This window comes from Ischnura elegans, chromosome 1 (genome assembly GCF_921293095.1).
Source record: "Ischnura elegans chromosome 1, ioIscEleg1.1, whole genome shotgun sequence".
Lineage (NCBI taxonomy): Eukaryota > Metazoa > Arthropoda > Insecta > Odonata > Coenagrionidae > Ischnura > Ischnura elegans.
Window position 1 is genome coordinate 23799443 of NC_060246.1, and position 14060 is coordinate 23813502.

Here is a 14060-nt window from a genome sequence, read left to right on the forward strand (position 1 = left end):
TATCGGAATTACTGCATTAATGCTAGGATACACCAGGCGTATCATTTCCGTCAGAATCCCGTTCGTAAAACGGAAGCGATCGCGCGCTAGCTGCATTCAAGGGATCACCGAGTTCGTGTTTTCCAAGCCTAGCAGTGCGCGAACGCACTCCATGATCACGGACACACGTCCGGCAGCAGTTGCAACCCGGGCAACTTGTGCGAGACGCGACTGCGTGGCGTGGTGCCTGACGATGTAGTTTCCGACGTCGAGCAGTTGTTTTGAAGCGTTTGTGCAAATCACTTTTCTGTATCCGCGATCACACAGCTACGATAGTGTGGTTTTCGAAACCAGGCCTTACATGGAGCATTAATAATACGAGTACAACCATGTTATTGCCGCAAAAAAGATCGCGAACTGGCGAAGAAAGCTCTCATTGAGTCCGGGAAGCACGCTAATAAAGCAGAATAATGGCATAAATAATAATATATTGTTTGTTTTACGTAAATTATGAGCATTACAAGATATTTAAGTGAAAGTTTGGGTTATCCGTATTTTCCGATTATTCGTGCCGTCCCTCCGCATCATTAGCCCGGATAATCGGGAGTCTACTGTACATCAATTTTATCAGCCTTGGTTGTGGCATGGTAAAGTGCCAGCTGCCAAACTGAAGATTTGTGATCATGCTAAATTTTTACTTGTTACCTTCCCCTGCTGTAAAGGCCTTAAATGCTTTTTTTCAGGGCAGGGAAGATATATGAAAAACAATAAAATAATAGTGATTAAGCCAAGCTTTTCTAACTTGATCAATTCATAGAAAATGATGTGTGTGTATAAAGAAATCTAGATGCGGCATCACTAACATGAGTTGACCCCATTGATGTAATAAGACCCTTTCTTCTTTTGGAACTACCGAATGGAAAGGCATCATTACTATTAACCTCAAGTGTGTAAATGTGGGCACAAGGAAAATACCCCTATCAGCCTAACGTGCACTTATGGCATGCTTACTTTCAATGCACTCCTAGCTCCTCAGCAGGTTAATGATTTGGCAATCCAAATTTTTTTCTGATGTCTCAATAATTAATTATACTTTTGAATTTTCAAGAACATTAAAGTTTTCAAAAATATTTTGTTTGAACATTCTCATACCTAACAAATTAAGAGACTGAAAATGTACCCAGGTAATTAAGGTAAAGAATTGGCCTCTCAAATCTGTTCGTAGAGTAAAAAACTCATTTAAAAAATAGATTTTGAAAGAAATTTTACAATAGAAACCAAAAACTTATGAGGTCAGTTATTGAAATTCACCATTTAGCAAAGAAAGCTAAAAATAATGAATACTAATATATCCCTCCATTCACATGCGTTGAGACATTTTTCATCAGTCAAAGATTTTATGATGGTAAATTTTTGTTATAGTTTGGTGATACTTGTGCAAACAACCCAATCTAAGAAGCTTTGAAATCTTCAGCAATTCACAACATGTCAATGATATGATGATTTGATATCTATTTGATTGATACATAGATTGAAACAAATTATTGGTGGAACATCTACTCTGCTAAGGATCATATTTTAAGTATTACCTAGGTAATTGAGGATTAAATTAAATGGAAATTTTCAAGTATCAAAAAGTAACTGAAGAAAGAGTTTTATTTTTAATGAGACTTTTAGTAATCGAAAAGCAAAAAAGCATCTTATGTTAGAATAATAGTAAATACTGCAAATATAATATTTGAAATATATTTGAATTTGAAGTTTTATTGATTCAGGAGGAGCAGTTAGCATATTGTTGCCAATGCATAGTGATTGGGTCACAATTTAGAGTCCACTCCAGCTTATTTGCTCCCATAATAGATTCCCATGTATTGCTCAACTATAGTTTGACTACAGCTTCTGTGGTCAAACTAGATATCAGGTTAGGGGTATGTAGAATCTTATTCCAATGTAGAGAATAAGTCCTGGCTACAGGATACATTAACAAGCACAAGTTGGGAATGAATGCATGAACGATCTGGGTGGAACAATGAATAATAATGAAATGCCAATTCAAGTTAGAAGTAAAAATACCTCTGAAACAAGTTTTTCAAATGTCTTCGGCAATCATTCTCAGGGAGGAGAACAGGTATTAACCCCCATATAAAAGCTAGACTACGAGGGAGAACTCATACCAATGAACTAACCAAGTTAAAACAAGTTATATTTTCTGTTCAAACATTCAAACAAGTTGGTAACACTCTGCAATCTCTAGTTCATTCTCATGTTCACAAATTGCACATTAACTCATATATATGTATGTGATACCTAAGCATGCCTAACGAACAAAAAACTTATCAAAAACAACCTAAGTGATGAAAGTCAATATCAGGAGTCATGTATCAGTAAAATTATCAAGAATCACGCATGAAATTATAGAGGCCAATTGGCATTTCCAACAGCATTGGAAAAAATCATTTCAATTCTGTAGGAACCTAAAAATTACTGATTCATTCTGATAGCCATGTGAATTATAATTTTGGACTGTTAGGACAGTCTAAAAATAGAGGAGAGCTGAGTGTGGAATTAATAACCATTTCTGCAATAAGACCATTCAGTAACTATTTAGAGATAAATGAAGTATGTAATCTTGTGACCGCGATGGCTTTTAATATGATAAGGGAAGTTCAGGAAAAAAATTAACATTAACAGAATCCACACTGTCATCGGTCGCACAATTTATAGAGTCACTAGCAACCTCACTGGTGTGCACAGTTAAATCTTGTGGAATCACTATCATGTCAGAGGGTGGAATTTTGGCATACCTTTCGAATCGCTCCACTAAATTCGTTCTCAAGATAGAGTAAGGGCATTTACGGAAGGCCATACAATGTAGATGTGTCAACTTCTGATAAGAAATTCGTACAAAACCTAAGGTTCCAAGAGCTATGCGCCAGCTTTTCATCAAGGGTGCATTAGCAGAGGCATGTTTAGAATCGGGCGAGATAATGAAGAGAAGTCCACCGGGTTTGAGCAATTCGAACGCCTTCTTGCAACACTCGAAACGCAGCAGTGAAGATGGCAGATACTCCAAAAACAATGAAAAATTGACAACATCAAACCACTCACATGGGAGTTCCGACAAATTAAGAGGACACGCAAGTTTTCTCCGCACACTATCAAAATCACTGTCTTTGTCACTTCCTCCTACACACAGCTCTAAAAAATCACATTTGAACACATCGCTGGTAGCGGGAGCTAAGTCAATTGCTATTGTTTTAAACATTGAAAAAGTTTTCAATGGATTGTAACAACTTCCGACATCGAGCAAAAACAATGGATTATTAAAACTCAAATCCAAATAAGCATCTGAGATGTATGAGGATTGCTCTTTGGGTATGGAGTCAATTCTACATATTTTAACTAAGTCCTGATCGTTGATATCCTGAAGGCCCCCATCGAAGAAATACCACTGACACTGTTTAGCTACCCATTCTATGCGGCTGTTAATGTTACTTTCTTCCTTGGACTCCCAGAATTTGGTGGCAAGCTCGTGCATGGCTGACGCGTATTCCTGAAAATGCGGAATGAAAATAGAATTTCATACGGTTTGAATAAGTAGATGAAAGGCCTCGTAGAGAAATATAATCATACTTCCAGCACTTCTTTTCTGTTGCAATGCTCAACCCATGCTTGCTTCCACCCCAGGTTTCGAGAACTAAAGCGGAGATCTTCGTGGACGTTCTTGATGTATTGTGAAAGTCGAAGATGTTCTTCTCCAGCCATTACAGTAAAATTTAAGCGTAAAATAAAAAATCAAACATCTATATGATAACTATATCAATATAATATATAAATATTCATAACTTGAGTTTAATATACTGTAACACTAAATAAAACCTATCGACAAATCCATTTAGATTCGTAGCCATTTCGTAGCTTGCGGGGCACGCTGCGCATTTCGTTCGTCTTATTTATATTATGATTACAGTATTTTCAAACACAAAGCGGGAAAACACACAAAAATATCAAGTACCGCGAGTGCAGTTAAAATTACAATACATATTCAAAAATAAATAATTCACATGGACTGCCCTGAATTAACCCTCTGGAATGGCAATTGAGCCTTAGACCCTTGCCTTTCCGGGACTTAAGTCTATTACACCAAATAGTAGGCCCTCATGATCCAGGATGGCAATGCGGGCTCCAAAGAAGCTACTACCAGCACTATAGCGACCCTTGGCAGGGGATTAGGATCTAAAAATGTCGTGAGAACGGTGCGGAATCCAGATTAATCATCATGGGAAAAATCCTTTGATAGATAGAGAATTAATAGTGCTTATAATGTTAATGCATAAGTGTCATATCAAAGTAAATCTAAATTTATTTTTGAGGTTAAAGGCACCAAATTCTAACCATAATTTCTCTTTAACCCTATAGTCATCGGCAGCGATGAGCACTCAGATTACTCAAGAAAATTTTTGAATTTCCCATTTCTGCCAATAAATAAATTTGAAGTATGTTTATAAACCAAGACAGGTCAAATTTTACAGTCAACATTTCATTTAAGCACTAATTAAAGATTAAGTTGAACATTAAGTGAGCAGGTGATGATAATCATAGGGAAATTAAAAAAAAGAATGGATGAAATAAAAAATTAATTTATTATAAACAATTTAAAAGAACAACTATTTAATTATATACAACAAAATTTACAAATCTTCAGTGGCAACAAATTCATTCACATTCTTATCATCCCTGCAAAATGGACAATGACCTTTTTGAACCACAGCTTGTTCATAATCATCAAGAAAAAATCCCTATAAAAGTAGAAGATATAAAATATATAAATATGTCACAATGATGCAGAGACAAATTCAAATTAGAAAAAAATTCCACAGTTGATTCACAAGCATTGAAATATAATCAGAAAATAATAAGCACAAGGATGAATTTTTAAAACATATACACATTCAGTCTCGTCAGCATGTATCTAGTACAGATACTCTAGCCTAAAATTGCATGCAATACATCTAATACTCACCCGAAAACAAGAATTGCATTGCCTTACAGCAAATGTAGGCATAACATTCCGGTAAAATTGAAACTTCAAAGGTTTAGGCCATCGCCTGATTAATACTTCAGAGGGATCCAATTCAAGTAAGTCTTCTTTTGTCATAACTATTGGCCCGTACAAATCATTCTGAAAAGTACATTCCTCCAATATAAAATAAAGCTTAAAATGCAAAACCTCAGCCTACTAACCTTCAAGGTCATTATAATGCATCAAGCAACTCGAACTTATCTACGAAAATTAGACACTACCTCAATGGCACTTTTAACAGACCACCCAAAACAATAAAAATGAAATTACAATGACCAGGCTTCAATCGAACCGAGACTAAAAAAGAGTCATGCAAATAATATTTATTGGTTGTAAATGTACTTCATTGCTAAAGCACTGTGCAAGAATTGGAGGGATACAAGGTAAGACTAACGCCTACCATACACGTTCAGTTTGGTCTCAAGGTCTGGTCTGTCCAGTCCTGGACTGAGGGAAGAACTGACAGTGTGTGACAATTCCTTGAGGCAGATCATTGGCCAAACAGCCGGATGGGAAACCAATGAGGTTCGGCCAAACTGCACAGTTCTGAAGTTGTGCAGGCTTAGCCTTGTGGCCGGGACAGAACGTGCATGGTATGCCTAAGGCAATCATTTTTATTAATATCAAGTTATAGAAAGAATAATGCCAAGGATATTCAAGGAATAAAATTTGTATAAAATAGGAGACATATTATATAAAATCTAATAGAACTAAGCATAGGCAGATTTTGGGGGCACTGCCCCCCCCCCCCCCAGATGCTTAAAAAAATAGACAAGTTTTTAATACAGTTATCATCATGTTCGTTTTATTTTGTGTATTACGGAGCCTCATTCATTAAATTAAATATTAATATCTTTCATATCAAAATACAGAGAATATTTTCTACAGCAATTGTTGTATTTTGTTTTTAATCTCAAATGTGAGAAAACCTGTCCGATCCCCCCCCCCCCCCCCCACAGAAAAAAATCCTGTATTCACCCTTGAAGCTGACCCTTGATAGTGGATATTGAGCTAAATGATAATATATAATAAAAATTAGCTAACCTTCTGCATCTACATACTACCCTGCAAGCCGCCTCAATAGGCTTGTGTCACGGGTTGTTAGGACACTAGCCGTTAATAAATAAAAAGGAAATTCTCTGACCAAGTTCCTCCGAGCATTTATTTAAGACCAATATTGTTTGGGGGAAAATGATTTCCCATGCCTATCTGTTCGACAAAATATCTCTCTTAATTTATAATTTCTGTTGGACCTGGAAATTTGGTGGGGTTATAACATGATGTTCTCAGAGTTCCTTTTTTCCAAGATTCCTAATTGCTAAAGCAATCTAAGCCTAGTGCACAACCTTAGACTCTAGTCGCTCCTAGGCTAATCAGTTTAACATCTGTGTCATGCCCTATATGCCCGTAGCAGTTTTTGACGAATCACTACGCTTTCCTTTATATTTTATTAAGTTCACAATTCAATCTTTCTGCACAGGAAGCTATATGCTCGCTTCATAACCCTTCCCTTAAAACGTTTATGGAGGGAAAGGTTAACAACGATGAAGCACACAAGGACAAGTGAGAGGCCAAGGAGCAACTGAGAAGCAGTGAGTCACTTAGAAGGAGCAGGTGACATCTTTAACTTTCCTGCAAAAGGGTAAAGGCTCTCAATTTTTGACCAATAATAGTTCAAGCAGTAGGCGATGGATTGAAAAACAGAGCTAATTTATTTTTCCAACACTAACACAACCGAGAATTATTTTTAAAAATTGGTGAACAAGCTAATTATTACAAAGGCCGCTATACACAGCGAATGATTTCATTCGTATGATCATTTACCATGTATGACCGAACAGTTTGTGAATGAACCTTCATTCGCATGATCATTCAGTGAAAATTAGAACATGTTCTATTTTGCTTGCATGATCCTGTGAATGATCACAAGATCATTCAGCATGATCATTCACCGTGTCAAGCGGCCTTTATACATCAAATTCCTTCCACTTCTGCCAGCAATAATGGCTTTTTTAATTTTCAGCACATTTTCTGAAATTTTAATGAAATCTATGGGAGAATTTTTAAGCAAATAGCAGCAAAGGTAAACTGTTCACCACAAAGTTAAGTCGATAGTACTTCAAGGCACAAAGGATTCACGCTTGAAATTCTTTTATCAACTACCGTTTATCCCCTCTCATGCTGTCCCCATACTTATAACCAAGCCTACACATTTTAAATGGGATTTTAAGTTAGGTTAAAGGAACATTCATCAAAAGCTCTCCTGATTTCGAGTCTGAAGGTATTTCCCTCCTTACCCCATGACACAAAAATGCCCACTAGAGGATCCTGTAGGAGTGGTCACAAATGCAAAAGCCTGTAATTTTTTGAAGGCGTCCAATAGGGTGGTTTCCAATTATTTTTTTATTGCCTAGGTGAGAGAGAGAACGAAGAGTTTGTCATGTAATTAGCCCAGGAATTTAGGAGAGGGAGGCTTAAAAAAGGGGAGTGGGAGTTATACAAAAAGTCGTTTACAATGTTGTCATTGGAACTTACATGCTGCAAAATTTCCATCCGTTCATCTATTTCCACCTATTGTAGATTTGTGTGTCTCAAAATTACTTCAAATTTAACGTAGTATTTTATGAACAGCCCAATGGATTGATCATGGCCTCTCCTTTGCCCCCTCTCCTGGTGGACATGTATATGGACTGGCTCAAAAATTCCAGGGCTAATGACATGACAAACCCTTCTGCCTCTCTCTCACCTGAACCCCCCCTCCACCTTTCATACCCTCCCTAAGGGAGCCTCCTCCCCCAAACTTCTTCCTACCGTATGACCAAGTTCTTTCGCCCTCCCACATCTCTGTTGACCAATCCATTCAACCTAGTTACCTTCCTCCCTCCCCCTTCCAGCCTGGAATAAAAGGATGTGATGGACCTCTGTAGAGTTCTCCTGATGATGACATCTAACTTTGAAACCATGGTCGTGTAAATATGTGGATAAATATTCATGTGAAAGCACAAAGTTTCTTCTTTTTCATAATGAATCACTTTCACAAAGTTACGCCTCAAACCATCAACTTTTGACAGTGCCTTCCCGACACTTGATCACTTCTATATAAAATCTAAATCAGAAAATCATAATGTCTTAAGAAGAAATTATGACAAGTGAGTTCTTGGTAAGTGGTATTAAATATATGTACATGTATTTTATCAGCCCTTGGGTCGCACCAAAAACGTACCTTTTTTTCATTGGAGAAATCGTCACTATAATCTCCAGATCCATTTATAGTCAAAGAATTACTATCTGGCTTGTTTTCACATAGAATCAGCATTTGAGTGTCTCCTTTTTTATCTTCCACCCAAGATGAATATTCTTCTTTGGCTGATGGAGGAGATTCAATGAGTCTTGTGGCTTCTTCGTCACTTAGCCCTTCAGCCAACACAAATTCAACCAATGGCAAGACCTCTAGAAGAACACAAATATGTATGAATAAGACAGAGATAGGATGTTTGAAAATTGCGACATAGTGGGAGATGTGAATCTCAAACACAGTTTTCTAATTTTAATTCAAGCACCAGTGGTGATAAAGGGTAGAGAGGTGGCTCCTTCTGGAATTTTGATGGTAATTTCTGGCAAAATTGAAAATATGGTAATTTTTTAGATGGCTCTCCAATGTTTTTTTTTATTTTACCAACTAAACAAGCAACGTTCCTCTTGTCTTTGCACATCAGACCTCAGATGCATTATTGCTATTAGGTGTCGCATACCACTAAGGCACCAATGTAAGTAATGAACCACCCCCTCTCATCCAAAACAACTACTTAATCTACCCTTGTCTGGCACTGATTAAATTTCATTCAAATTAGTGCAACAAAGGCTTGAAACCAACCGGGGCAGTTATATAAATGTCATTGGGGGAGCATATCAATGGTCAATCATCAGTTTATTTGATGGCTGCATCCTTACAACAATAGATACAATGCCTTTGACATTTACTTAATTGACCCACAGTTGCATACCAAGCTAGCAAGGATCAGCAGTGTTTAAATAAAGTCATTATTAAAGACTATAGTTGCATACCACTTGATCCACTGTAATTGCGAACCAGTAATTAAGTAGATTCCGAACAACTTTTACCCAGTTAACGCACAATATTAGAATCATGAAAATAAATTGACTAACACTAATAATTTTGTTATTTCAAATCAGCACTTCTTACCAAATGACACGAAGCTGTAAACAAATGCATGACCACAATAGGGACAACAATTTCCGCCATGAAAACTAAAAAGATTTGTATTTGAGCATTTGTAGCACATCATTTCCAGATCGATGTTATCTTCTAATGGTTTTGATCGAATGGATATTGTCTCCAAGTCCACATCAATCTAAAATTAAAAAAAAATACAACAAATCATATTACGTCAACCAAACAGAAGACAAAATTAAGGTTAATACTCAAATGCTCTAGCCTTTGCACTCACCTGATACCTAGGAGGTATTTTCAGTTGATGAATTTTCTCCATTATTAACTGGGCAAGCTTATATGCACCCAAATCTTTAGCTTGCTTGGCGAGGGTATAGTATATCAAGCTGAACTATACTTAAGGAATTATGAGTGGATTATAGGTATGATCAGAATTAAACGACACAACACACATGTAACGAACAAAATCAAACATGCATGTAAACATAAAACCATAACTGTTCCTAACATGTTCAACAAAAGTCCTGGATAAAACTATTATAATTATTGATAATAAATTAATTTCAACTAATTATTTATAACACAAATAATTTAGCAGTAAAATAAATACATTTGAGGAAATGTATTAGGCCTCATTACATGAAAAAAATAACAAGTTAAACACCATTATTAAATTTATTATGATAAAAAATATTTCTTATTCGACCTGTTGGATAAAGCTCAAAACCTTACTCTGTACCATAAAACCTGTAGAAAAGTAATAAAAAGTGCACCTGTCACATGTGACACCCTTCAATATTTAAAAATGAAATTAGACCTCAGAGTAAGCACACTTGCCTATGCACATTATTTTCAATCGACAATTTTACAGGAAGTATGAACTAACAGTCCTTTCAAATAAACATCAAATTCCAACTTCAGCAATAGAATTAACAGGCAAATTCCTAGCAAAAAAAATCAAACAGCAGTATGATAAGATAATCCTGTTTTGTTTTTAATATGTACATTACACTATGATCTACCTTATACATACTAGTTTGTCAAAAAAGCATTAAGGGATATTCTACGCTCTAGTCATCACATCATTCCGCACAAAGACAAGCACTGCCATTACAATCGATTAAAATGAACTTCCTGTAAAATTTAGCAAAGGAAAGAAGGAAAGCCAATTCTTTGAACGGCAGACAGTGGAGGACTGTAAGTACATATGTACATGTTTTGAAATTTAAACCCACCAAATTCAGAAATTTAGGGACAATATTGCTATTCACAATACCTACTGATTTCCCCAAAAATATTTATATAGGTCTGGAAAGATATTTCCAACAAAGCAAACCTACCTAAGTTAGCTCGAAAAGAAAATAATTCTAGTCAAAAGAATAGAGTCAAAGTTTCAGGCTTGATGATCAGGAATCTGAATATTATGAATTTAAAAATACACGCAAAATTCCTCTATCAACAATATACATTCCTACCTGGGTAACACATTGAACACAATTAAAATAGAGACGAATTGCTATTATTTGTCAACTTCAATTCGTTGTATTGGAGCAAGGATTTTTAAAAAGACTTAATTGGAATCAAGTTTTTATTTCCAAATAAATAGAGCACTGACCTTGCGAGAAATCTGTCACCTTCAGCCAGGCAATGATCCCATTTAAAATAAAAGCTTTTGCTAACAGAGTCACCTTCTTAAACTGATAGGAGTGGTTCAAAAGGAAATGAGAAAAACATCCCCTACTCCATCTTTTCTACAATCTTTTCATACATTCTTTACACATGAATGATTCAGGTTTCAATTCCAATTCTCACTTGAAACTGTCTACAATATGAAAAATAGGTCGGTCATACTGATGATGACAATCAGATCAGACAGACATAGACAGATCATAAACCAAATACTTCAGACCTGCAACCATGACAAAGATCTGAATAAAATATGTATAAAGGAAAGAAAGGAATGAACATAAACATTACTGTTCTTATTAGATATATCTCATCAAAGGATACAACATTGAAACACCTTTAACATTCAAATCCCCAATTTCATAAATGAGAAATCGGGCAGTATTAAATAATGCTTCCTTCAAGCAGTCATAGAAGGGTTCATCCTGTAAATAATTTATATTTCCAATTATGAATCAAAAAACTAAGAGGCGACATAGACAGAACTCACTAATCCCATGAAAAACTCACAAAATATCTTTTTATAGTTTCAAATGCATAGTAAATGCAAGCAAGTCTTTGATGCATGTTGAAATTATTTATTATTTTGTCAGTTGAAAACCTGAAATAAGATTAAGAATTAGACTATAAGAATTAACACTCTAAAATCTGCTAGGGAATTAAAAAAAATCAGCAATTGAAGTAAGAAGAGTTAAAGATATCTGTAAATAAAATATCCATACTTTTCAGGGCTCAAATCTAAAGACTGCATTGCTAATATCCAGTTGTAATACCCAGCATCTTGGTATCTAGACTCATTTACAGCATTGGAAGTTAACTGCTGTAGCACAATAACAGCTTCTTCTGGGAGGCCAGCTTTGTGGAAAGCTAAAAGAAGTAAACAAAATAAAATGAGCCATATGCAATGAAACTAGGAATATTAAGAAACACCAAGTCGTGTGTTAATTTCCTGGATATAGACAGTTACTTATACCACTTATTTTTTAAGAGCGCGACCCGGGTTTCAATGAGTAATCATCATCATCAGCGCCTGATGATGATGATTACTCATTGAAACCCGGGTCGCGCTCTTATAAAATAAGTGGTATAAGTAACTGTCTATATCCAGGAAATAATGGAATACCACAAAGTTAACCAAGAGTTAGTGAATTTAGGTCGTGTGTTAATTTCCTCAAATACACTGTAATAGTACTTATGAGGTGGAAATTAGGTGTTCCTTCTATAAAAATCTTTATTTTTGCAAGACAAAGTATCCATCACTTATTCACAAACAAAGTCCATAAATCTTGATTAAAAATTACTTGATAATCAGCTGGTTCAGGATTTCAGAAGTCCATGTTTCAATTTCTGGGTCTATCATCAAAATATAATCTTCTGAAATACTGGCCATCACTGAAATACCAAGGAAATATCTCTATACGTAATTACCAATATCATTTGCCATGCAAGAACCTTCTCCTACATCAGCATACCTTTCTGTGCCTCGATGAATCGATCATTTTCAGCCAACCATTGGGCGTATGGCACATATACAAGGTGTAATAAATCAGGCTGTTTCTCCGCAAGGACAAATGCTTCTTTCCATTCATGCGCATCCACCCACAGTTTCAAAACACTCTCTTTATCTCCAACTTTCATATACATTTCAGCAGCTGAGCTCAAGTGGCCTAATCTCTTCAAGTGGTTTGAAATAGCCATAAGAGCATCTCCATCATCCTTCGTAAGTCGATATCCCAAGTCTAAGAGCCTGTAATAAAAATGTTTAGTACAAAATACTGTCCACCAAAATTAGTGCCATACTTGCTATTAAAGCAAGAGGTAAATTAAATAAAACTATAGAAATTTAGGCAATAAATATTTAAAAAAAATAAAATACTAGTCACCTGAAAGATATGTATATGACCACCATTCTCAACATATTTAATTTGCACGTTCTTATTCTATTTCCCTTCACAATTGCACTTACTTCCGTGAAAACCTGAAGGAATTTTTCTCCTCACTTTTGGCAAAGTATTCCTAGGTTCTCAAGATCCAGTGAAAACGTGAGAAGGGTTCAAGTATGTAGTCTTGGTGAATATGATCGGCAAACGGCAAATTCCCACTACCTCATATGTGTATACATACTTCGAAAGCCATTCCAGAGTTTTTGGATTGTCAAGTTTAAAGGCTTTTCAAATAAATCCTTTAAAAATGCTTCAGTAGTAGCAACAACAAGCTCCTCCTTCGCTTTCTTTGACTGAGTGACTGTATGTTCAAATGATAGCTGTTGTTTTGCGGGTCCCCTTTCTTTCGCACGTATATATGTGTATCGCTTCTGATACGCTTCAACAAAGTGTCACATCTTTCAAATTCAAATCTTTTATCGTATTCTTTGCACAGTAATACTCTGTCTTTCACATAAAAGTCTTCTGAGCTGATTTCACTTGCCCTGGTATGAACAGTATCACTAACTTCTGGCATTTTAAAATTCCTGTCCTTCGTTCCATATTTAAAGCTGGAACTACGATAAAAAAAACAGTGCAACCACAAAACACAACCTATCATGATGGTGTTTTCAAACTGAGTGCTGGGTAGCTACGGTATAACCATAGTAGTGTATAACTTACAAATTGGCTGAAATGTTTCACATCGTGGGTTCCCTTTCGATACCCCTCACCCAGGTGCTGAGGGAAGGTAGGACAGCAGCCAGATACAACAAAATCGCTAAGTTTTGATTACAGCTGTTGCCGATCGGTCAGGAAAGGCAGTGAAAGAAGCACACATAACAAAACATAATCGGATTCAAAGAAACTTGAAAAATTATTTCCCATTTATCGATGATGAAAAATCTAGAATGAGACGCTTTCTCACCAGAAGAATTAGATATAAGATTTGGCCAATGTCGAAATGATTTTTTTTTGCATTTTAGCTCAGTGGAGAGCCGAATATTCGACGATCCGTCTGCTAATAAGGAGAACCCCATCTCCTCCTATCCTTTATGTTCCTTCCTTCCCTTCCCCCAACTGCTAGAGCTTCATGCTTTCAAATAACCATAAGTGTCTATGGATGTCTTTAAACGAATCGAATCGGGCAGTTGACGGCACTGCACTGTTGACGGCCGCCGTGGTCACCATGGCACCA

At 36.1% G+C, this 14060-nt stretch overlaps 2 protein-coding genes across 2 annotated transcripts in view; both read right to left on the bottom strand.

The window, feature by feature from the left end:
• Positions 1-729: 729 nt before the first annotated feature.
• LOC124157198 (S-adenosylmethionine sensor upstream of mTORC1) lies at positions 730-3902 on the bottom strand. The gene is made up of 2 exons (XM_046531743.1): positions 3613-3902; positions 730-3532 (listed from the first exon to the last, which is right to left on the bottom strand). The coding sequence occupies exons 1-2, from the start codon at positions 3742-3744 to the stop codon at positions 2627-2629; spliced, it is 1038 nt and encodes a 345-aa protein (XP_046387699.1). The 5' UTR covers positions 3745-3902; the 3' UTR covers positions 730-2626.
• Positions 3903-4603: 701 nt separating this feature from the next.
• The window catches only part of LOC124157206 (intraflagellar transport protein 122 homolog), a 36673-nt gene continuing 27216 nt past the window's right edge, over positions 4604-14060 (bottom strand). Inside the window, exons 19-27 of the mRNA XM_046531754.1 lie at positions 12413-12687; positions 11663-11807; positions 11451-11541; positions 11265-11365; positions 9532-9640; positions 9267-9435; positions 8286-8512; positions 5003-5161; positions 4604-4778 (exon numbers count right to left, since the gene is read on the bottom strand). Of these exons, the coding sequence (XP_046387710.1) occupies positions 4671-4778; positions 5003-5161; positions 8286-8512; positions 9267-9435; positions 9532-9640; positions 11265-11365; positions 11451-11541; positions 11663-11807; positions 12413-12687 (1384 nt within the window). The 3' untranslated portion in view covers positions 4604-4670. The remainder of the gene's footprint in view (positions 4779-5002; positions 5162-8285; positions 8513-9266; positions 9436-9531; positions 9641-11264; positions 11366-11450; positions 11542-11662; positions 11808-12412; positions 12688-14060) is intronic.

Coding starts and splice junctions, on each gene's coding strand:
- LOC124157198 (XM_046531743.1), bottom strand. CDS start 3,744: ATGGCTGGAGAAGAACATCTTCGACTTTCACAATACATCAAGAACGTC. Junction 3,533..3,612: donor ACAGAAAAGAAGTGCTGGAA/GTATGATTATAT, acceptor CCGCATTTTCAG/GAATACGCGTCAGCCATGCA.